At 35.0% G+C, this 26,063-nt stretch overlaps 1 protein-coding gene across 4 annotated transcripts in view; it reads left to right on the top strand.

The window, feature by feature from the left end:
• LOC102911433 (melanoma-associated antigen B18-like) overlaps nt 1-23,237 on the top strand; it is a 545,146-nt gene extending 521,909 nt beyond the window's left edge. For 3 of the 4 annotated variants that reach the window (XM_042269237.2, XM_006990121.4, XM_076561541.1), the window contains exons 5-6: nt 7,382-7,457; nt 21,179-23,042. In XM_042269237.2, the coding sequence (XP_042125171.1) occupies nt 21,236-22,207 (972 nt within the window). In that variant the 5' untranslated portion in view covers nt 7,382-7,457; nt 21,179-21,235 and the 3' untranslated portion in view covers nt 22,208-23,042. Of the gene's footprint in view, nt 1-7,381; nt 7,458-20,645; nt 20,788-21,178 lie in introns of those variants that run through there. The other variant, XM_016008411.3, reaches the window with a different exon arrangement.
• The last annotated feature ends 2,826 nt before the right edge of the window (nt 23,238-26,063 follow it).

A 26,063-nucleotide genomic window follows, 5' to 3' on the forward strand; every position in this document is an offset into this window, starting at 1 on the left:
TAACTGTAAAGCTATCTCTCCAGCCCCAGCACTCGACTTCTAACTATGGCTAAATATTACTCTCTGACTACTACTGAGTTAGAGTCAATTGAACTGCCATTCCTAAACAAATATGTTTTGCCCACTATGGGGAGAACAGAGGCTTTTATGTTTATGTTTATTTTTTTTCATATGTGTTCTAGTCACATCACATGAAAATTCAGGCTCTAACTTCTTTGATTACTAAAGTATATGGAACAATTGTGGCAATTGATACTTTAATGAATGGACAAATAAATGTCCCTAATTTCTCATTTTCCCCAGATCCCTTATCATCACAATTCCATTTTAATTTTTAAAATCATAATTTTCTTTTCCAAGGCCCTAAAATAATTCTTGTAAAATTTGTTATAAGGTACATGAACTGATTTAGAATGGATAGAAATTTAGACGTGGCAGTACAATTTCTTGGTTCTATATTCTATATCTCTTACCTTATATGTTGTATATATGCCAGAATTGAACTTTAATATAAATTTGAAGAATATTTCAAATATTACTTAAATAATTCAGAAGTCATATTTGAAATCAGAAATGTGTGTTTCAATTAAAGTATAGAAACATGGGCACTGTTAGATTATGGTAGCATTTGGTCTCCAATCATGTAGCTTATATGGTAAATACACCCTTGTATTTCTTTTTTATATCCATGCTTAGATTAAACTTTTCCCAGATTATATTCTCTCATATATTCAAACATAAATAAAAAAGTTTAGGAATATGTTAGGCTTTGCAAATCAGTGGAAAATATTTCTCATGTTCAACTGTCTTCACTGTTTGTGAGATGTACTGATGGCTAAAACATTTGCTTCTGCATCTAGCAGTTGACTAAGTGAGGTGTATTTCTCTGATAGGTTCAAGATATAACCCTCAAGCTTCTCCTAAAACTAGCAAGCCAAAAACACAAGTTTTAACAAGATGTACACATTATTAATGATTTTGCAAATTAAACAATGCTGTGCAGATTTAAAAAAAACTGCAATGAAATGTGACTATACAGAAATGGTGCTAAGTCTATTTATCTTCACATTGTATTTTCTCAATTAAATATTTAAAATAATTATCATAATTGTCACAAAATTATTCTTAAAGACTTCAAAATAACATTTTCTTTTGTTTATTGAGACAGGGTTTCTCTGTGTAGCTTTGCACCTATCCTGAATCTTGCTCTGTAGACCAGGTTAGCCTCGAACTCACAAAGGTCCGCCTGCCTCTGCCTCCCAAGTGCTGGGATTAAAGGCGTGTGCATTGAACACGTGTACATTGTACAGGTTAATATAATGTATGGAATTATTGCTCTTATTCTTTTATGTTTTGTTTATACAATTAGTTATGATGTATGTATCATAATTTTAGTAGCACCTAACCTCTTGAGAAATGCCATATTATGGTGGTTAGAACAAAGTCTAAACTCTTCCTTGTTCTTAATCCAGTGGAAAGTTGGACATGCATAGAAACAAATATCAGTGTATTCAATAGTAGAGAAAGGAGCCAAATCTTATGGGAGACTATAGAAAACAGTGGTTATTTATGCTAAGGATTTTAGAAAAGCTTTTCCAGATAATACAAAAATGTGAATTGAATATGAATTATTCACTAATTTGTAATTCTACACTCTCGTTTGTTTTACTGTTCTTTGGTTTTGTTTTCTGTTTTGGCTTTGTATTTTCTTACAAGAATATTTGTTTTTAAGGCTAGATGATGCCAGAAATATTGTGTCTTACCACTTTAGGGATGCTGTGATTATTTGGTATATTTTATCTAAAATTATATAAAGCAAACAAACCCCTGTCCTACATAAAGCTGTTAATAACTACATCAAATTCCATCCTTTATTAGATGAACTTTCATTGCATTTAAAACTTTAAATTCTAAAATTATTATTTTAACATCTTGAAGAAATGATATAATAATGCACAACATGGACTAAGAGAAGCATAAACCATAAACAAGCCTACCAAAAAAAGAAAATAGAAGAAAGGAAACAATAAAAATCAGAGTACAGATATAAATCTAAACTTAACAAAAATACAAAAGCTACAGGTAACGAAGAGTTTCTTCCAGCAATAACACTAAAGATTGAGCCAAGGGCCTTGTACATAAAACACACCAACAGAATGACAAACCCAATTTATGATCATTTCAACATCTAAAATAAAAAGCATTTGGTGATACTTCACATAATTTCATGATGAAAATTCTCAACAATTTAGTCATGTAAGTACCATATCTCGAAGTGACAGGTGAAAAACTCACATCCAATGTCATGAACAACAGAGATAGCTGAAAGGGTTAAAATCGTGAAGAAAATGAGGATGCTGAATTTGACCATTCTTATTAAATAGAGTACCATTTTAGCAAGAACAATTAGAAAAAGGGGAAGAAATATAGACCGACCACCCTGTAAGATGAATCTTAAATTGTCTTATTAATAGAAAACACCTGGAGCCATATATTGTGGTGAAAACCAGAAGATCAGAGAAACAGAACAAGCCACAGCCAACCTCACCTCGACAACTCCTCATCTGATCCTGTTTCCATGAATCTTCAGACTGGAAGCCTCTGAGCCCTCATCCATGAGGGTCTCAGTTGAACTGCTGCCAAAAAGCATAAAAGCTTAAAAGCTCTAGTTTCTGGTCTTCACAACTTATATACCTTTCTGCTTCCTGCCATCACTTCCTGGGATTAAAGATGTGTGTCTTTCTCAAGCAAGCATGAGATCTCAAGTCCTGGCATTAAAGGTGTGTGCCACCATGTCTGGATCTGTTCCTAATGTGCCTTGAACTTACAGAGATCCAGATAGATCTTTGCCTCTCGAATGCTGGGATTAAAGGCATGTGCTACTACTGCCTGACCTCTATGTTTAATATAGTGCCTGGCTTTGTTCTCTGATCCCCAGATAAGTTTACTGAGGTTCACAATATATTGGGGGAATGGAATATATAACTATACCATCCTAACTGGAAATGAAAGAGTTAAAATATACATATTCATAGATGGAGACACATAGAAAAATATAAATACTCCATTAAAAAAGAAAATATACTAGAACTTGTAAAAACTTATAAAAACTATTATAAAAAGTCTTGTAGTATAAAATTAACACAACTGCATTTTATGCAACATATGAACTTCCTCTGAAAGTAAGTTATCCATTCATAATAGCTACAAAACCATAAACTATTAAGGGACAAATTTATCCTAAGAATTGAAACTTCTCTACAGTGACAATTATAAAACACCAATGAAAGAAATTATACAGGACACACACACACACAGAAAAATAAAAACAGAGAAAGAAACAACAGCTAAAATGAACATACAATCAAACCAATCTATGGTTTCCTATAAGTCCTATCAAAATACCAATTACCTTCTTCACAGGGATAGAAAAATCAATCCTAAACCCATATTGAAGGCTACCAAAGACAAAGCATAGCCAAAAAAGCAATGCTGAGCTAATAAAAAAATCAACAAATTGGCCGGGCGGTGGTGGCGCACGCCTTTAATCCCAGCACTCGGGAGGCAGAGCCAGGCGGATCTCTGTGAGTTCGAGGCCAGCCTGGGCTACCAAGTGAGCTCCAGGAAAGGCGCAAAACTACGCAGAGAAACCCTGTCTCGAAAAACAAAAAAAAAAAAAAAAATCAACAAATTGAAAATCATACAATGACTGACTTAAAAATGTACTATAGATTTGGAATAACCCAAAAACTACAGCAGAAAGTGGACACAAAACTAAGGCCATAGAATGATGGACTCCAAATTTTATCAGCATGTATATAGTCAGCTGACTTTTGACACGTGAGTTGAGAGCACATAATGGAAAAACACAGTCTATTATGGTTGGTACCTGTAAAATTGATTCTGGTGAGCACTGTTGTATCAGGTTACAGTGGTGAACTGGCAATGGATATTTATCTTACCTTTGATGCAAAAGATAAGGCAGTTTCCTTTCTAATAATGTATGGCAAGGTCATCAGGGCTGAGGAACAGATGTGCTCTTGCTGAGAAAGTAAAAGAACAACAAATGAATAATTCTTGACTTATTCAAAATAGGCATCACATCTGAAAACAAGCATCAAATGGATTCTACTCAATATCAAAACTGAAATTCCACAATTACTTAACTAATACACAAATATATATTTAAATAATCTTAGGTTTGGAAAAACTTCAAAGCATCATAGTGAAATTAAAATAATAGATCAAAACATTTTTAGGAGTTCATATTAAAAAATTTGAAAACCTTTTGGATAAAATAAATGTTTAATAAGTTAACAGTAAGAAATACAAAATTTTATTTGTGGCATAGTGGATATATACATACATATATATGCACAATATGTAAATACAACCTCCTGAATTTTTTTCTTCAATGTTTTCTCAGTGGATAAGAGTGTTTGCACTGTAAGCATAAAGACCTGAGTTCAAATCTCCAGCACTAAAATTAAAAACTGGATGTGGCTTGTTCTTGTTCCTGTAACTCCAGCTCTATTAGAAGCATGGGAAGACAGGATTTTTAGGCTCGCTGGCTGCCAGCCTAGTTCTAGAGTCAGGGAGAGACCCTGTCTCAAGAGAATAAGCCAGATAATAAGCAGGATACTCAATGTCTTCCTATGGCCTCTGTGCATGTGCATGGGTGCTCGCACCCAAACATTCATGAATATACTCCACATCTACATACAAATACAAACAAACAAGCAAATAACACATTTATCACTTTCACATGGTGCTGGGGATAGAAACCTGTGGCCTTATGCTTTTAACTCAGGTACTTTACTATTTAGCCACAATTCCAGCCCCCAGAATTAACTTCAATTACCTGTCAAAATAAAGCACTAAAGAGGCAAATTAAAATGCACAAGTTATAACAGATTGGAAGTGAATGTATTTATGGTTTCTTGAACTCCATGTTTATTTTATTACTTACAAGATTTTTTAGGAGTATTATCTGGTTTGACATCCAAACAATTCTAGGAGCTATATGTTGTCTTATTTAAAATAAAATACTAGGATAAAGAGGGGTTGGAGATACAGATTAACCATCAAAGAAGTAAACTAACTTGAATTTATTAACTAGTGTAAGTGCAGCATGAGATAAGCATTACAGGGACATCCTATCACTTTGATTTTGTTTCCCTATGAAACATACTCAATTCTTGTGTGCTCACTTCTATCTAGTGAGAGGTTATGAGCTGATGAAACCTACCAAGTTAGGTTATGAAGTCAAGGGATATTGAATATGCCACATCTGGAAAACTATTATATGTGAAATAATTAGTTTTATTTTTAATTGATAAATAATTATATAAACTATGTATTTATGGGCAACAATGAAACTTTTCTATTTGTTTACATGGTAGAATGATTAAAGCAAGAAATCCATCAGTGAACACCTGTAATTGGATATGTAATGGTTCTACAGATGCACTCTGAAGATTTAAATTTATACTCCTCCAGATTTCAAAACTATGCATGCAATTTATCACAAATATTTCCTGTTTTAGAAATCAAAACACAACAACACATGTAGACACATGCATCTGTGTACATTAACACAAAAATAAAACACATTAAGAAAAACTTTTAGCTATACTTATTTGTGGATATAAGAATAGGTATTTAGAGCACAGTTACCTGTAAATACAAGCATAGGCATTTAAAATGTAGTTAGGAATCATGGTTTTAAATTACTATCTTATATTGCACATCAGAATGCTCACATTTTACAGATGATAAAATCAGGACTTTGGTCCGGGGCAGTGGTGGCGCACACCTTTAATCCCAGCACTCGGGAGGCAGAGGCAAGCGGACTCTGTGAGTTTGAGGCCAGCCTGGGATACCAAGTGAGTTCCAGGAAAAGGCGCAAAGCTACACAGAGAAACCCTGTCTCGAAAAACAAAAAACAAAACAAAAAACAAATCAGGACTTTGTAAGAGTCCTTGACTAATACTGTCAGTGACTTACTCAGCTTGAATATATATTCACGTCTCCTGATTCACAAAGGAAATGGTAGACCTCAAGTGATAGAATCAGGTTCAGTGTGAGCCCACTATAGTAATTATATCTATATGTTTACCATGATTGTTCCTCAGTGATCCCATAAGTGCAAATCATAATCTCTAATTCATTACAACATGGTTAGCATAAACATATATTTTCAAATATGCTCAAGTATGAATATTGTTTTCTACTGTTGACAATCTTCCTGCTGTACCACTGAAATAAACGTGCAAAAGTATATAACTTGGTAAAGAGCACAGCTATTAGACAAAGTTTGTATTATAAAATCTTTTGTATTAACATTTTTATTATACAAAATAATGGATCTTTAATGATACTTTCATGAAAGCAGACATACGTGCAAACACACAAACAAGCAGGCATATATATGTAAAGTACTTTATTCCACGGCAAATTTTCTGAGTCTATCTAGCACCAAAACTTTCGGATGTTTTTTCAGCAGAGAAACAAGACATTGTTACTGTCCCAAGTTTTTGATAACATACTTAATGTAGTCTAAAGTTTCTTGAGGTAAAACTTCATTTCTGAATTCCCATTTTCCCTGTGTGTTCTCCTGCAAAGCTCTGAGTAGATATATAACACTTTACTAGTACTATAGTGCTCGTATGAGGAGCTAGGGACTTTTTCAAACTCTCAGGTTTCATCATAAAGAGGATTACAATAGATTTATTGTACATAGGAAGTGAGTTATGAAGTGTTTTCTGTTAGGTATCATTTTAACACAGAATCTTTCCTGAAAATTTGGTGTTGGTGGAAAATAACACTCTTGCTTGAATGAACAAATTATTTTTCCGAGCCCAGGTTTTCCCATAAACTCAGTATTCCTTGAAGAGTTATTGATTTACCTCTTGGCTTATGAATCACTAGTAAGACTAAAAGAATCAAAGGAAAAATTAAAAGTATATACTTCAAAGTGAGCAATGAGCTAAATGTTTTTTTTTAAATCCTCTTTGATTGACTATGCTTGAAGTCCAAGAAGAGCTCTGTAGCCATTATTTGAATAATGTCAAATCCTTCCCCTGAAAATATCAATTATTAATAACAAGGTAAAATATGAACATATTTTGTAGGCATTCATGTACATTATAGTTCTGAGAACTTATATTTACATATTATAATGTTTTCATAGTTAAGCCAGTAAATACATATATTTAGTCTCAAGGTCATGCTACTGTGCAACCCAGATCAATTTCCTGGTATCTTAAGGAATGAAAGAAACAAGTATCAATATCTGCTACCTAGAATAACTGTATAATTAATTTTTAATTTTTCTTGTGTGTATGGGTGTTTTGCCCACATGTATGTCTGTGTACTACAGGCCTGGTGTCCATGAAGGCCAGAAGAGGGTGCTGGATTGACTGAAACTGAGGTTACAGGGAGTTGTGAACGAACAGGTGGGTACTAGGATTGAAACCCAGGTACTCTGGAAGAATATTCAGTGCTCTTTACTGCTAAGCTGTTTTTCTACCCTGATTTTTAATAATAATAATAATTAATAATAATAATAAACTTAATGAAAAGCTTACTGGTTGTTGTGTTTCTTATATACCCTTGCCTACTTCAATCCAGATGATTGAATACAGTTCCCCTACCAGGAAAGTTTTTGTCCTAAAGTCATGAAAAAGAAGAATCACTTCCAAAAGTACTCTCTGACTCAGTTTCCATAAATCCCTCAATGCCAACAGTCTTATTTTTGTTTTCCCTAATATTTTTCTTGAAATTTTTGTGAATATTCTAATTACTTATTTCCTTATTTAATTTTTGTGGCTCTACTATGTCTCAAGTGCCGGTTGATATACTATGAAGCTAATAAATTTTAAGTTTCGGCAAGGCCCGCCTGAATTCCACTTAATTTTATGTTAGTTTTGCTTTCCTAAGAATGACTCCACAGTTTAATATATATTAGGCCCCAAATCTTAAATTTGCTTTGACCACAGATATGATTGTCCTGGTAAAACCATGCCACTCTTGACTACCCAAATGTGATCTGAACAGGGGTGACACCAGTGCACATGTCAAAATGGACAAGAAAATTTCCATGAGGCCCCTTCCATAGGGACGAGCACACCAATTGGTTTTCCAGTGCCACATGGTCAGCCCTGAAAACATACAGAGAAGTAACATTATATGGACTCAACAGGTTATGCTTCTAAATATGTACACACATATATGCATATATTCGTGCATTAACAATGACTGAAAAAGGAGTATAGGGAGGAGTATATGGGAGGGTTTGGATGGAGGAAAAGAAAAAAAGGTATGTTGTAATTAAATTATTATTGCAAAAAGAAATTATGCATTTGTTGTAATTAATTTATGATTGCATAAATAAATTATTTTTAAAAGATGTATTTATTTATTTATTTATTTATTTATTTATTTATTTATTTATTTATTTATTTATTTATTTATTATACAGTGTTCTGCCTGCATGTATGCCTGCAGGCCAGAATAGGGCACCAGATCTCAAAACCACATGTTTGTGATCCACCATGTGGTTGCTAGGAATTGAACTCAGGACCTCTGGAAGAGCAGGCAGTGTTCTTGACCCCTGAGCCATCTCTCCAGCATGAAAAAAAAATCTTAAAGCCATATAAGCACATATAGACAATGCAGGCATGTATGCTTGAATGGGTCTAAAAGTGAATCATTTTCACAAATCTTCTCAGTAGAGTTATTGCACTAGAATTCATCCTTGGCATTGGTTTTCAAATTTAAAAAAAATGGAGGATAATATTATTTTAGGCAGTCATAAGAATTAGAAACAGGTGAGGCAGCAAGTATTTTCTGCCAATCCTTATTACCTGAATTCAATCCCCAGGACCCACTTAGTGGAAAAGATACCTGGCTCTGCATGTTGTCCTCTGACCTCCCCGACACATGCTTTAGTGCATATGCACCCCCACTGATAAAATAAACAAATGTATAATACTGTAATTATAAACATTAATAAAAGCATAGCCTACATTATGTCCTTATAAGCTATTATTTCTTATATGAGTGTGAATAGCTATAAAACATGTAGTCTATTCAGAAAATGAATTTAATGACAATAAGAAAACTGATATTTTCCTGAAAGATTTCAAATAACTTCAACAAACTTAGTGTCATGTCAGGAAACTCTTAAATGAAAGAATTACTATGAATCATATAGCCTGACTTAAAACATACTACTGTGGTTGTAGGCTAAGCTTGTTTTTGTGTATGTTTTACCACTTCCATAAAAATCTATGTCCTAAGTACCCCCTGTTGCAAAGAGAAGGACAGACACATAGAGAAGATTTGTGCCCTTATTGAAAACAACTAGGTTAAAAGATATCATAAATAAAATAGTCCTAAGAGCCTCAGAACATTCCATCCAAACACCAAAAATTTCACAATCTTTTTGGCAACCCATGAGGCTTTCCCTAAACTAGGTAATATACAGAACAACAACAAAAAGAAGCATTAAGAAAAATAGAAAAATGAGCCTGGTGGTCGTGGCACATGCCTTTAATCCCAGCACTCGGGAGGCAGAGGCAGGCGGATCTCTGTGAGTTCGAGGCCAGCCTGGGCTACCAAGTGAGTTCCAGGAAAGGTGCAAAGCTACACAGAGAAACCCTGTCTCGAAAAACCAAAAAAAAAAAAAAAAAAAAAGAAAAAGAAAAAAAAAAGAAAAAGAAATATAGAAAAATGAAATAATTTATTGTATTTTATCAGACCACAATGGGGTAAAACTAGAAATCAATAGTAAGAGAGACTATGGAACATACACAAACTCATGAACAATGACCAACACCTTATTGAATGATGAATGGGTCATGAATAAAAGAATGAGAGCTGGGAAAATGGCGCCCTGGTAAAGCACTTGCTGCACAAACACAAGGACCTGAGTTTGATTCCTCTAGTACTTATTTAAAAAGCCAGGCATAGTTACATCTGTAACCCCAACACTAGAGACTGTAGAGAACAATGGGCCTCAGAGCTCTGTGGTTGGCCTGTGTAGACAAAGCAGTGAGCTCCAGATTAAGGTAAAAACCTTGTCTCAAAAAGTAACCTAGAGGCCAGGTGGGTGGTGCATGCCTTTAATCCCAGCACTTGGGAGTCAGAGACAGGAGGATCACTGTGAGTTTGAGGCCAGACTGTATCTACAAAACAAGTTCCAGGACAGCCAGAGCTACACAGAGAAACCCTTGACTTCAAAAACTAAAAAAGCAATTAAAATAATGTAGAAAATAATGGAGTGAGACACCTGATATTAATCTCTAGCTTCCACTTGCACATACATAGCCAAGTATAGCTGCAGACAAATATGCGTATGCATGTATCACATACACACACACACACACACACACACACACACACACACACACACACACACACACACACGTGGATTGGGGAGGGGGAGGAAGGGGAAGGAGGAAAGGAGAGGAGGGAGGGGGAAGAAAAGAGAGAGAAAGCAGGTGCTGGAGAAATTCAAAAGCAGAGACAAAAGAAATCAAAAAGAATTTTTAAGAAGATAGAATAAAATGAAAACACAAAATCAATGAGGACAACTGAGAGCTCTAAGTGCTTATATTAAAATCTTAGAGATTTCAAGTAACAATGCTCCTTTGAGGCGTGGAACACCAAAAAATAAGCCAAATGTAAAAATCCACAGATGAAGTAATTAAAGTCAGGGCACAAATCAATTAAATGGAATGAAAAAATATATACAACAAATCAATGAAACCAAGAGTTAGTTCTTTGAAAAGATAAGCAATAATGAGAAAAACAAAACCAAGCTTACCCGAAGAATAAAAAAGAGTTCAGTTTTTGCAGATATTGTCACAGTCTTCATGATTTCAAATGTAAGTAAACAAACCCTTTTATGTCTGGAAATAGCTGTTTCTTTGGAGTCACCCCATACATCTGACCCTTTCAATCATTCTGCCTCCTATTCCCATACAGATAGCCTGAGCTCAGAGGAGAGTAGTGTGGTAAAAATTTCCCATTTAGGGCTGATTGCTCCAAAGTCTCTTACTCTCTGCATGTTTTCCCGTTGTTCTCTGTATTAGTGAAGAAGCTTTTCTGATGAGAGTTTAGCTGTAGATATCACCATGAGTGAAGTAACTCAGACCTAGAAAGACAACCTTTTGCATAGTTTTTCTTTTTTTAATTTCTTTCAAATTTACTCTTCTGTCATATATTACATTACAATCACAGTTTCCCCTCCCTCCTCTCCTCCCAGTTTCCTCCATTCCCCCCCCCCCAATCCACTCTTTCTCCATTTCTTTTCAGAAAAGGCCAGGCCTCCCAGGGATATCAACTAAACATGGTATATCAAGTTACAATAACACTAGGTACCTCCTCCCCTATTAATGCTGGACAAGTGGGATAACTGATAATAAAGGCCTTTTGAAAAGCCATGTGGGCTAGGTAGTGGTGGCGCACGCCTTTAGTCTCAGCACTGGGGAGGCAGAGGCAGGCGGATCCTAAAACTTATACATATATAAATTGAATTTAAATGAAATTATCATATAATGAAGGGGACAATGTCCCAACTAGACATTATGTACTACCAAATAAACTTTCAGTACTAGGAAATAGGTTACATCCTTTTTGAGCTATTGTTATACCCTCCCCCACCAAAAAAAAAAAAAAATTACAGGCTATTGTCAATGTTATTGGTAACCCTCCACAAACTGACAGTAAAACCCCATCGCTGAAGATACCATAAACTGCTATCATCAGATATGGAGGAATTGAGGTGGTGCTCAGCTAGAAGGTTCACCCCTACCAACTAGTGTTCATAGTACTGAATGATGCTATACATGCTATCAGAGGAGAAAAGTTATCTCCAAATTCACCTGTCCATAAATCTTGTGATCTACAACAGCAAGTTGCCTGCAAGATATACCCATTGGTGCAAAAGTGGTACAAATGTTATGAGAGTAACTAACCACTTTCTTACTGGATGTAAGGCCAACTCCATGATATGGAACTCATATCTAACACTGTTAAGACGCCAAAAACATAAGACCAGATATATCATGGTCCTTAATGGAAAATGTACTACTAGTCTTCTTATAAACAAACATAGAAACAAAATGACTCCTAATGCCATATAGCTATAACTATATATATATCAGTATATAGATCTACAACGAAAAATTTAAAACACCATAGGAAATTAACTAAGTCATCCTATACTCATGAATTGAGTTTTCAAAATAGCTATATACTTCAAAAAACAATCTATAGATTCAATGCATTCCTAAGAAATATCCATGTACCATTTATACATTAATAAGAAAACTGATTTTAAGATTCATGTGGCCAGTCAGTAGTGGCGCATGCCTTTAATCCAAGCACTCGGGAGGCAGAGCCAGGCAGATCTCTGTGAGTTCAAGGCCAGCCTGGGCTACCAAGTGAGTTCCAGGAAAGGCACAAAGCTACACAGAGAAATCCTGTCTCGAAAAAAAAAAAAAAAGATTGATGTGGAAGCACAAAATACCCCAAATAGCAATAGCAAACTTTAGTAAAAAAGAATATTGCTAGAGATATCAGCATAGTTGAATTTTGAATTATATTACAAATCCATATGAACAAAAACTGATTTGTAGGCAAATGAAATAGAATAGAGGATTCACAAAGAAGGCCAAAAAGATATAGCTACCTTTATTTTGTCAAAAATACATATCAAAGAAAAGAAATGACAGCCTTTTCAAATGGTGATGGGAAAAATAAAAGAATAAAATTAGATTCCAAAAAATCAACTCCAAATTAGGTCAAAGGAGTTTTTGTTTGTTTGCTTTTGTTTTTTTCTTTTTAAGATTTTAATTTTTTTCTAATGGTGTGTGTGTGTGTGTGTGTGTGTGTGTGTGTGTGTGTGTGTGTGTGTGTGTGTGTCTATTATTTGCATGTGAGTGCAGATTCCCACAGAGGTTAGGGGAATAGGGGCCCCTAGAAATGAAGTTAGGAGATTGTTACCTGATTGACATGGTTGATATAAAATTAACTCAAATCCTCTTAACCATGATCTCTTCAAGCCCCTCAAAGATGTATGGTCTGAAACTCTGAAAAGGTTAGAAGAAAAATTAGAAAAATATTTCAATATGGTTTCAAGAACATTCTGAATAGGGCTTCATTCATTCAGAAAATAAGGACAGGTATTGATAAATATGATCTCATGAAATTAGAAAGCTCTTCATATCAAAAGAAACAAATAATTGAGCCTTTCAACTGGGGAAAACTCTTTTGGTATCTGTGCATCTGAAAGAGGATTAATATCTAGAATACATAAAGAACTCAAAAAACTAAATTTTACAAAACAGATCAATCCAGTTAATTAACGGACTACTGAAAAGGACAATTCTTAAAAAATGAAACATCACCAATAAATATATGAAAATATATTCATCCTCACTGGCCATATGAGAATTGCAAATTTAAACTATATTACTTTTTCTATCCCACACTAGTGAGAATGGCAGTCCTTAAGAAAACAATTAACAAAAAATGTGGGCATGTATCCAGACAAAAATGAACCCTAACATATTAATGGTTGGAATACAAACTAGTCCATATGACACAGCCATACCACTCCTGGATATTTATCCCAAGGATTCCAAGTCAACGCATCACAGAGATACTTGCCCATAAATGTTTATTGCAGTATTATATATAATTGATAAGTTATGGAATGAATTTAAGTACCCATCAACAAAGGAAGGGGAAAGGGAAATGGACATATACATAATAGAAAATTTTTTTAGCCACAGGGAAGTATAAAATTATGTCACTTTCACCAAAATGGATGCAGCTGGAGATGATCACGTTAAGTGAAGTCAGCCACAGAATGACAAATATCATGTGTTTCTTTCATTTGTGATTCCTAGATTTTATATAAAATCAAGTATGACAGGGACTTATAAGTAGAACTACATAGGGGAAAAAAAGGACAAATGGGAAGAAATATGGGTAAGAAAGGTAAGGATAGAAGAAGATTGTATTCAAATGTACATTATACATTGTGTGTCTGTGGGAAATAACATTATTGAATATTACATAAATATTAATTATATACATCATATAATTGTGTGAAAATGCTCTTATATAACTTATGAGCAATTAATCTAATTAAAAACAATACTGAAAAAGTAATATAGTATGAATTTAACAATAGCCAAGTGCTTCATAATAAATCTCATTAATTAATAGGTTGCTAGATTTTTTGCACCAAGGTTATAAAATAAATAATGGAATTTTCTTTATAACGGTTTTGAAGTAGATGTATTTGACTTAGCTCTAGTGTGGTTATTATTACATGGTCTTCTTTCATCTTGATGTTTATCTTTTGGTTGTTTATCTCACCAATCTACAAACCATAGAGAGAAAACAAAAGTAATTTCATTCAAACATTTTAAAATCTAAATTAACTTTTGTTTTTGTTGGTGCTATTGTTTTTGAGGCAGTATCTTGCTATATATCCCATGCAGGACTTCAATTGCTATCCTCCTGATCTACAGTCAGGCATCAGTACACTCTGGTAGATTTATTTTCAACTTACAAATGGAATTGTGAATTATTAATTGGGTAACGTGGGTTTTTTATATATAAATATTGCATAGTGTCCAAATAAGGATAAACATATCTATGTTCACTACAACTGTATAATATTAGTGAAAACTTTTAGTGTTTTGACATATGAGCTTAAAATGAAAGGTTAAAGCCACTTATGAAGTTTTGCAATATTATAGAGAATTTTGTATACTTCTATGTATTTTTATCCTTTATGATATACTTCAGTGCCATGAATATCTCAGATATTTGTTTTATAGTTACACTCATGTAAAAGCATCATACAAAAATTCAGGTTAATATTTACCTAGCAACTAATTCAAAAGTTATACTTGAACCTTCAGATTTATATCTAAAGTTTAAAAGCCAATGTTTCTCCTCACTTAATCCAACATTTCTTAGGAATAATAAATAACAACAAATATATTCTTGCCTTATCAGTTATCTTAACTAACTAAATAGAGATGCAACAGAACTTGAATTTAATAACTCTGGCAATGTTTTCTTAAATTCTGAAAAAAAAAACATGATCATGTCTAAGAAATGAATAAGTTAATTAATTCAAAGATTGTTTACTTATTCTGAGGAAATAAAATTTTAATATCCTATGCATCCTAAGGCTCAGTGGTTCTTTTAAATTACATATAACATTATTGCAATAGAAACCATAAACTATATACAATGGAAAGTACAAAGGAACTATTTGATGTAAATGCCAAGCTATATACATGAACAACAATAAGATTATATTTAATAAAATAAAATAAAATAATAAAAAAATAAAATAAACTTGATATTTGTATATTGCAAAAAGACATTTTATTTTCTTTTAAATAAATGCTAGGGCATTAAAATTATATTTGTAAATGATGACATTTTTAAATGGTGTACAAACTGAAATCAAATTAGAACTAATCAGTGAATAGTCAACTTAATAAGAATACAAATGACTTAGTTTAGGAAAATCCAATAATGCAATTTCTTGAAGATAGGATTTTACCTTGTAGCCTAAGATCCCCTGTATCTCAGTATGTAGACCAGGATGGCACTGAACTTGCAGTAGTTTCTCTGTCTCTGTGCCATGAATGCTGAACTTATTCGCATGTGTGGCTTGATAAAAACTTTCAGTTTGTATCCTAACATTCATTCTGTGTTTTTTCTTCACATAGCACTATGATGCCACTCTCAACAGAATATATGCTTTTGCTGCTTGTTAACTATCCATTTGACAGAGGATTAAGATCTAGAATATACCAAGAGCTCAGAAAACTAAAGGTAGTAAATTAAGCAACCCAATGAATAAATGATCTAATGAAATGGATATTTTTCCAAAGTTGGTAATAAATTTTTTATATAAAGCAAATAATGATTGTGAGCCACCATGTGGTTGCTGGGAATTGAACTCAGGTCCTCTGGAAGAGCAGCCAGTGCTCTTAACCTGTGAGCCACCTCTCCAGCCCAAACAAAGCGCTAAAGAGGCCCACAGAAATCCACAAAGATACCCCCACAATAGACTGCTGGCAATGGTTGAGAGACAGCCAGGACTGACCTACTCTGGTGATGGGATGGCCAAACACCCTAATAGTTGTGCCAGAAACCCCATCCAAGGACTGAGGAATCTGGATGCAGACATCCACGGCTAGGCCCCAGGTGGAGCTCCAGGAGTCTAATTAGTGAGAAAAGGAGGGTTTTTATGAGCAAGAATTGTTGAACCCAAGGTTGGATAAAGCACAGGGACAAATAGCCAAATGAATGGAAACACATGAACTATGAACCAAAGGCTGAGAGGCCCCCAACTGGATCAGGCCCTCTGAATAGGTGAGACAGTTGATTGGCTTGATCTATTTGGGAGGCATCTAGGCAGTGGGACCCCGGTCCTGTGCTCATTGCATGAGTTGGCTGTTTGAAACCTGGGGCTTATGCAGGGATGCTTGGCTCAGTCTGGGAGGAGGGGACTGGACCTGCCTGGACTGAGTCTGCCAGGTTGATCTCAGTCCTCGGGGAAGGCTTTGCCCTGAAGGAGGTGGGAATGGGGGATGGGCTGGGGGGAAGGGGAGGGGGGCAGAAAGAGGGAGAACAAGGGAATCTGTGGCTGTTATGTAGAACTGAATGGTATTGTAAAATAAAATTAAATTAAATTTTAAAAAAAGCAAATAATGAATTTCATTTTTATTTATCCCAAATAGATGCTATAATGAAAACTCTTGATAATAAAGTGTTAAATTTTTATAGAATATATTTCTATAATATTCACCTTCTATTGTGCTTCAGACTTAATATTTCACACAAATTAATTTAAATGTTGGGTTTTTTTTTTATTACATTATGGCCACAGTAGTCTTTTTTTTTTTTATAAATAAAAATATGTATCGTTTCAGATTGTCACCTTGCATTAAAATCTTTACTGGATTTTTATTGATTTTGGTTTTTGTTGTTAGTATAGAGTTTCCTCACTCACTTTGCATTCATGCTGATCCTGCCACCAGGCTTTCGCCCAGGCAATTCCTTAAGAGACAGAATCCTCAAACTTCACCCCATTGTTTGCAATCTAGACGATATTCATCATTATTCTAATATTAAATGCTAATTTTCCAGGATAGCCTTCCCAAGCCTGTTGGATCACATAGTCTTTTATGGTTCTATTTCCATATACATTTCTTCAAAACATACAACAATTTGTAGTGTGTATATAAATGTGTTTCTCTTGCATTTATATCTATCTTTTCTTTCCTTGATAAAAACTAGTAAGCTCCATGAGGCAGGATCTGCTCACTTTTTACTTACATTTTTATATGCACCCCTTTGTCTATTATATGATCAAATTATATTGCCAAATAATAACCTTAGACTGAAATATGTGTTATGTATTATGTAGACCAGAAAACATTAAAATGGGAAGAAGTTTTATAAGGTTGAGTTATCCATTTATTTATTTATTTATTTATTTATTTATTTATTTATTTATTGTTTTTTGGAGACAGAGTTTCTCTGTGCAACAGCTCTGGTTGTCCTGGAAATCACTATACAGACCAAGCTGGCCTCAAACTTACAGAGACCCCCCTGCCTCTGCCTACTGAGTGCTGGGATTAAAGGCATGCACCATCATAGTTTGGCGTGAAGTTGAATTTTTTATTCAAGGTGCTTAGACTAAGATCATATCCTTGCTCTAAAATATATAAATCTGACTCTGAGAATCTTATCTGACTTGAATAAAAAATATAGTTAATTTTTCCACCTGATAAAAGCCATGGGGTTTCTTTTTGTTGTTGTTGTTGTTGTTTTTGTTTTGTTTTTTTTTTTGTTTTTTTTTTTTGTTTGTTTTTCGAGACAGGGTTTCTCTGTGTAGCTTTGCGCCTTTCCTGGAACTCACTTTGGAGACCAGGCTGGCCTCGAACTCACAGAGATCCGCCTGCCTCTGCCTCCCGAGTGCTGGGATTAAAGGCGTGCGCCACCACCGCCCGGCAGCCATGGGGTTTCTAAAAGCACTAAGCTAAGATAATATTTCTTGTGGGATAAGTTTATGTTTATAACAATTCTGTCACTGACAGAAATCTTATAATAATGCATTAATTGCTTTCATCATAGTGACTATAATATTGATTTAATAATTGGGACTAATGTCAAGCAATTATTTAATTATTAAAATGATATGTAACAATAGAAAGTATTGACCAAAGCTGAATGCAGTATATGAAACTAAAGTTACTTTGATATAAATAAAGGAATCTTTCTCACTTCTCACAGTCTTCTTTTCTAGCTCTTTTTCATCATTTACTGCTTTCATAACTTTGGTAAAGTTCTCCCTTCAATGTCTGCATTGCTCAACTGCAAGCATATATTTTAGTACAAAGAATAGCGATCATTATAAGCCTCATTCTATAATCCAGTTATATCTTATATCTATAAACCAGTCTGTTAAAGCAGTCTGATTAAAATTTTATTTCTTAGGACTTACATAAACATATGGCAATTAGTAATTTAACCTGCCCTCTAGGTAGCCAATGCATCCTAAGAGGCCAAGATTTAAATATCCCATTAAAAGTGAAAACACAAGCAAACAACAAATTCAAACACTTTATTTGATCTGATTTTAACTGTCTCAACACCATAACTCACAAACAATGTTTGTAAATGAATTAAACTTTTATCTTTGTTCTTTCTGTCCTCTTTTTTTTCTGTGTACTATAAATTGTACCCAGGGCTTCTCACATGGTAAGCAAGTATTATATTACTGAGCTACATCTCTAGTACAGTCATTACACTATTCTTTAAGATTTTTTTAAATAACACTTGATAGGTAATATGCAAAAGCCTCTAGTGTTTGAAATAATTAACTTTGTTTTTTTCCCCTTTTTAAGTCCCTACAATTTTCACTTAACAAAGGAAAACTTTACCACTAGTTACAACATATTTTATTATTATAATTAGTTACAAGCTGTTGTCTTTGTTCAACAATTTATTCCCTCTCAATAAAATTAGTATCTTTGTTCTTGAACTTTTTGTATAATTTATGTGTTACCTACAGAATGTAAGTTTCTTCTTTTGTTTTAATAAGTATCGCTGTTATGGTTTGGATAAGGAACACTACTTTAATGACCTAAAAGGATATCATCTTCTCCTCATACAGTTTCCCTCTCTTTATGCTTCCTGGCTACCATGAGATGAGCAGCACTCTCTTTCCATGAACTTCAGTTTCTATGTTTACATGTCATTAAAGACAGAGAAATAATAGAATCAGATGTCAAATTGTGAGCAAAAATAAACATTTTCTCATTTAACTTGTTTATTTTGACTATTTTCTCACAGTGACAAAGTTGATTAATATAAGCAGTGACAAAAAATAAATATTATATAACCAACTAAAATAACAGATACTGAGGCCCACACAGGTTTTGGCAGGTTCATAGGTATGCTGCATTATCACTAAAAGTGAGATGTTCTAGTTGAACATGCCATGGAGTGCTCTTCATTGTGTTATATTATCATTGCTCTATTTGTGAAAATACTGTCAGATAAACATTAGCTTACTGCTTTTACATTTAAAATATTCCAATAGAAAAAAATCAATGAATGAGCTGTATACCCCATTGATTTCCATTTAATATACTGAATGCATATAGGCAGGCTCATTCATTTTTATAAAAGCTGACATATAGAAATTAGGAGTAGAATAATGGTTGGCAAAAACTGGAAAGACTCAGAGACAGAGAGATGAACACAGGCCAATCAGTGGATACTAAAATAAAAATTTATGCTGTTCTAGCACACAGTATGGTGACCATCACCCAAAACTACACTGTGTTTTAATAAACTAGAATTAAAATATATTTTACTACAAGTAATGTTTACTAAGATAAATATATTCACCTTAAACATCAATACATACATGTATTGAACCTTTACCTCATATTCTATAAGTATACATATTTGTTTCCTATATCAGTTTTATTTTTAAAAAAAAACACCCAAAATATTTATAAGAAGAGACTTAACAAAAACACATAAAATCTTTATCAAAGCCAGTTTGAAAATTTAGTGACAGACTAAATAATGGACATTCCAATTCATGTCATAAGATATGTCTATTTGTGTTGAATAGATTATTATTGTTCAGATATCACTTAAATTGTTTGTATATTTAATGACTTACCTGGTGCAAAGGTTCTACAGTCAGCAGATTAGGAATATCTCAGCACTTATAATGGGTCATGGTAAGATACTGAATAAGGACTGATAACACTCGTATTGTCATCCACACGAGATGCCCCACAAAACTCCACTTCTGTTGTCTGTTGTGAAACATATCAGGAATGGCCACTGAATTTAGGCTTCTAATTTCATAGTCAGGACTCGAGTGAAATGAGATTCTGGATCTAAGGCAGGTGGACTCTGCTCATGAGAGTGAAAAATTCAAGCTACAGTGAAGTCAAAGAAACAAAACTACTAAATTCCTGTGAAACACCAGCCTTCGGAACAATGATTGACTGACAGAGCCCCGTACTTCTGTCTGCGCCTGCGTGGTTTTTTTTAAAGGGCTATGTGGGCGTGACCGGAAATGGATAGCCGTAATATCCCCTTGTCTTCAACTGCCATTATTCTCCGGTTTTCTTCGAGGCCTCTGAAGCCTTCAGGAAGCTGGTTTAAGCGTCTGGTGAGGAATCGTAGGAACGTCTGAGTGTCAAGGTATCTTCTGGAACCCTCTCCCCACAGACCTCAAAGAGACCTGCTCCAAATTATCCTACCCTTGCTGTTTAATTCGGGTGTCTCTAACTACTGCCATATTCCCCCGACCCCGGCCACCCCCCCCCCCCCCCCGCACGCGCGCCATACTTCCACTTGGGAATCAGAGATGCAGTGTGTATAGAAGGAGGCAGCCTCTAACAAAGAGAGAAGCGGTACTGGTCAGGAAAAAAGTTAATATTTTGAGTTGAAACTGAGATGACAAGATCTAAATCTCCTCTTTCCTTTTGAGTGCTAAGTCAGTACGAGGGAACCCGGTGAGGCGGCCTTTCATGGAGTAATGGCAGCATCTACCAACAGAGATTGTAAAATTATCTCATCCTTTGTTTTCCAGGGTGACGTCTTCCTTAACCTGTTTGCAACACTATCCGTATTCCTTGCTACAAACATCATGCCTCGTGGCCAGAAGAGCAAGCTCCGTGCCCGGGAGAAGCGTCGCCAGGTCCGTGCTCAAAATGCACTGGAGGAACAGGCCTCTCCAGGTCCTTTCTATGAGTATCCACATCAATCTATTCCTGATACTGGTATGCCTACAACTCCCGACATGCTGCAAGGAGCGCACTGTACCATTTCAGACACTACAGGTGCCCGAAACCAAGATGAGAAAAGTTCAGATGACTCTGATGACACTGTGGCCTGGAATAAAGATCCTATAAACCGCAAAGTAGTCTTACTGGTGCAGTTCCTGATGGATAAGTATCAAAAGAAAGAGGTTATTACAAAGGCAGATATGCTGAGATCTGTTGTCAAAACATCAAAAAGTGACTTCAGTGAGATCCTAAAGAGAGCCTCAGAGCACATGGAGCTAGCTTTTGGTGTTGATCTGAAGGAAGTGGATCCTATCAGGCACTGCTATGCCCTTTTCAACAAACTAGAACATACCTTTGATGGAGTGCAGGGTGAGGAAAATATGCCCAATACTGGCCTATTAATGATGGTACTGGGTGTGATCTTCATGAAAAATAACTGTGCCTCTGAAAAGGATATCTGGGATGTGCTGAATATGATGGGCGTCTATGCTAATAGAAAACACTTCATCTACGGAGATCCTAAGAAAGTTATCACTGAAGATTTGGTAAGGCTGAAGTACTTGGAGTCCCGACAAGTGACCACCAGCAATCCTCCATCCTTTGAATTCACTTGGGGTTCCAGAGCCCAGGCTGAAATCAGCAAGATGAAAATCCTGGAGTTTTGGGCCAAGATCCATGATACTACACCAGATGCCTTTGAAGCCTTGTATGAAATAGCTGTGAAAGATGAGGAAGAAAGAGCTCGAGCCAGGTCTGCAGCCAGGGCTCGCACTGCTGCTATGGCCAGTTCACATTCAAAAGCCAACACCAGCAGCTCCTCTCAGGCTAAGTAATAGCTAAGGCTATTTCCTCACTATTTGTTCGTAATGGTCTGTCAGCTACCTAATAGTGAAGGGTTATTATGGGCTGAGAGGAACAAGTGCTTGTATTTCTTTTCTGTTGTATATTAGTAACTTCCAGGTTTACCTTTTTCTCTCTTTTAATTCTAGGTTATATTTTATAGATTGAAGTCCGAGGAAAATTTCCTATGTGGAAATTAAGGACAGTGAATATTTTAAGTAGTAGATGGGCAGCATAGGTATAGAAGGAGCACAATGAATATCATTGCATTCCTCTGCCATATTTGTTACTTTAAATTTCATTTTGCTTTTTGTGTAATATTTCAGATGTTTCTTTCAATTGGCTTCAATGCCTTTAAATGTAAAATTATTAATGAGTTTGCTTATACATTTTCTGCCCTTGAATAGTTTGAAGCTATTCTGGGGAGAGAGGGTCACTTTTATTTAAGGGTGTGGCCACTGGTGAGTTCTCCATGTTCCAGTGGATGAACCCACACCTACACCCACATGGGTAGCACTAACTGGACTTTTTTTTTTTTAAAAAAAAAAAGATGTATGAGAAGAAAGGGAGAAGTCTACATCAGTTTGAATTTACTAGTCTGTTCAGTCTTAGGGTTTTGTTGGCTCAGTGACTAAAATCTGAGTCAAAACATAGTCAATGTCAAGTTAAATAATGAGATAGCAAAACTGGAAAAGAAAATAATAAGAGGATAAATACTTAGTGTTTGGTTTTCTTTATTTCACTTTGTTTCATACAAATAAAGTGTATATACTTTTATTTGTTTATCTTCCTGTAGAGTATAAGTGTTAATAAAGTATTTTAAACTGTAATTCATGCTCATCAGTTTATTCATTATCCAAAGTTATTTAGCATCTAACCTTTGAAAGTCATTCTGTTAGAAATGGGGAGTTTATGATGGGAGAGGGAAAATCAGTTTTCTCCAGTAGAGTAACACTGGGTATATAAACTATTCCTGCACAATCTTCATGTTCAAAAGTAGTTGAACAATATATAATGGATCCCACTGTTGTTGTTGTTTTTGTTTGTTTATTTTTTGTTTTGGTTTGTGTAATCAGAGATAGAGCTTTCTGTCCTGTATGCCCAATTATACCCAGCAGTTGCTTCCCAAATTATCACTCAGAGGCTTATATTATTAATTATAAATGCTTGGCCATGGCTCAGGCTTATTACAGACTAGCTCTTACATTTAAATTAACATATTTCTTGGCATTTTGGAACATATTCCCTAGGGTTGGTTACCTTGTTCAGCCTTGACACAGGGGGCAGGGGCTTGGTCCTGCCTCAACTTAGTATGGCAGACTTTGTTGACTCCCCAAGAGAGGTCTTACCCTCTCTGAGGAGTGGATGGAGGTGGGATGAGGGTAAGAGGGGGGTGATAGAAGAGGAGGGAGGGGAAACTGGGATTGGTATGTAAAATGAAAAAAAAATTGTAAAAAATAAAAAAAGTCTCCCCCCCAAAAAAAATTAACCCATTTCTATTAATCTATGCATTGGCCCATGGCTTTCAGGTCCTTTGGCATCCTGCTCCATGGGTGGCTCACAGCGTCTGCCCTGACTCCACTGTTCTTCACCTCTGTCTTTAATTTGATTGTACTGTCTAACCTTATTCTGCATCACCATTGGCCAAACACCTTTATTATCAACCAATGAGAGCAACACATATTCACAGTATACAGAAGGATACCCCACAGCATTTCTCCCTTTCTGCCTAATCAAAATGAAAGATTTTTAACTTTAACATAGTAAAATTATATATAACAAAAGTGTTATCAAGCAAGAATTACAGTTATATTATTTATACTATTTGTATTTGATAAAATTAGAGAAAACAGCCAGGCGGTGGTGGCGCACGCCTTTAATCCCAACACTTGGGAGGCAGAGCCAGGCGGATCTCTGTGAGTTCGAGGCCAGCCTGGGCTACCAAGTAAGTTCCAGGAAAGGCGCAAAGCTACACAGAGAGACCCTGTCTCAAAAAAAAATTAGAGAAAACAATCAATTATCTATTTTGGTGGGTCTAAAGTTTTATATCTAATTTACCACTTATCACAATGAAAAAAAAAACTATAGTTATAACTATCTAGTCTTCAACTCCATCAAAGTCTCCAGAAGGATGTAATGTTACCTAATGACAGGGACATCAGGCTGCCTGGACTTTCACCCAAACTTTCTCTGTACCATTGGGGCAACCATTTTTGGCCTACAGGCCTAGCATATCTGAAAGACTTTTTTCAGAAACATGAAAATTTGAAGGACTGTCCTACCTTGTCTTGGCAAAGTTTGGTAGTTGCTTTCCTTTGTATCCTGCTTCTCCAGATTGGACAGTATACTTACTGTCAGCAGTTGAGCCAAGGGCAGTTTCTTGCCTAATAGGCCAGTTTTGCCAAAAAGAAAATAAACTCCATATGGAGTATCTTCATGCCCATCATCCTCTCGGGAATAGATTGATGCTGCCAGGAACAGACATGTCTCACTGTCATGAAAAGCCTTAGGTTATTAAAACATTTTAAATGCTATATTCTGTAGCTCTTTGAAGTATTTGAACTTAACTAACTGAACCGAACTGAAATATATCTTTGTATGTCTAGAAAACCAAACTAACATGACTATAAGTTTGACTACTATAGATGACTATTAATCTGTATTTTTATTATACATTACATTTTTTAATGAGCTGTATAAACACAATACCTCAAACAATAGTAGAAATATACATACAGTATAACAAAATGAACTTTAAATTTGTATCAATAAATTAAAATCCATACCAATATAAAATATTTTGAGATTAACAGTTGTTTTTTTTTTGGATTAAAGTAGATTCAATAATCTACCCTCTTTATCAGTTTTATATCCCCATTTCTTCTTTAGAAAGAGATTGACTACGACCAATTTATAAACAACCCCCCCTAAAATGAAAGCAAACATTCATAAACAATATTTTGGGAGTTTGGGTGTAGTTCTCTAAATACATCCTGTTGATTGGGGACACTGGTAATCTTATGGGGACCCTGAGAAAATTTAGAAATATGGTCAAATCCTGACTAGGGTATTTTGTGTGGCTGGTCCATCTCAACCAGAACCCTTGAAGCTGTTTTGGATGCGGAACTCAGAAGAAACTATAACAGAGGTATACTGAAATGTTGAATCATCTGGGCCATACAATTTTATTTGTGTCTGGTCCCTTGTTCTGAAAATACACAAACTTTTAAGGGTAACATATATATCTGTATAAATACAAATATAAACTGTGGATTACACACAAACCAGTCAAAGGTAATTTTTGTTTTATGTTTGAGCAAGTAAAATACATGTCGTGTCTTGTAGTTACTTTAGGTTTATTTTACCACATCTGTAGTCAGGATTTCAGGGGATCTTCCTTGATCAAACCTGATGTTCCTTAACCCAGAATGGATCCATGGCCTCTCATTTTCTGTGGAAATAAAAACATAACCTCTCCCCAAAAATGACATACCTTTTGACTTAAATTTTGAAATCAAGATTTTTTAAAATATATTGGTTGGTTTAATCCAGCAGCTTCCATAATCAAATTTCTCATAGCAGTCAAAAATTTTAAGAACAACAAAACAATATACATAATCTTGACTCTCTGTGCATTTTCTGTCCTTACATGGCTTATCATAATTTTTATTACTCTATTTCTCTTTCAAGGACTTTATTTAAATAATTTTTAAAATTTATGTCTGTCTATACCCTTTCTCTTCTCTCCTCTAAGCCTATGCATATCTTTTGAATATACTGTGACTTGTTTAGAGGACTTTTTGCCTGAATCTGTTTTTATTGTGTATCTTTAACCCATTTTAGCTGTAT

The sequence above is a fragment of the Peromyscus maniculatus genome, chromosome X (genome assembly GCF_049852395.1).
Source record: "Peromyscus maniculatus bairdii isolate BWxNUB_F1_BW_parent chromosome X, HU_Pman_BW_mat_3.1, whole genome shotgun sequence".
Classification (NCBI taxonomy): Eukaryota; Metazoa; Chordata; class Mammalia; order Rodentia; family Cricetidae; genus Peromyscus; species Peromyscus maniculatus.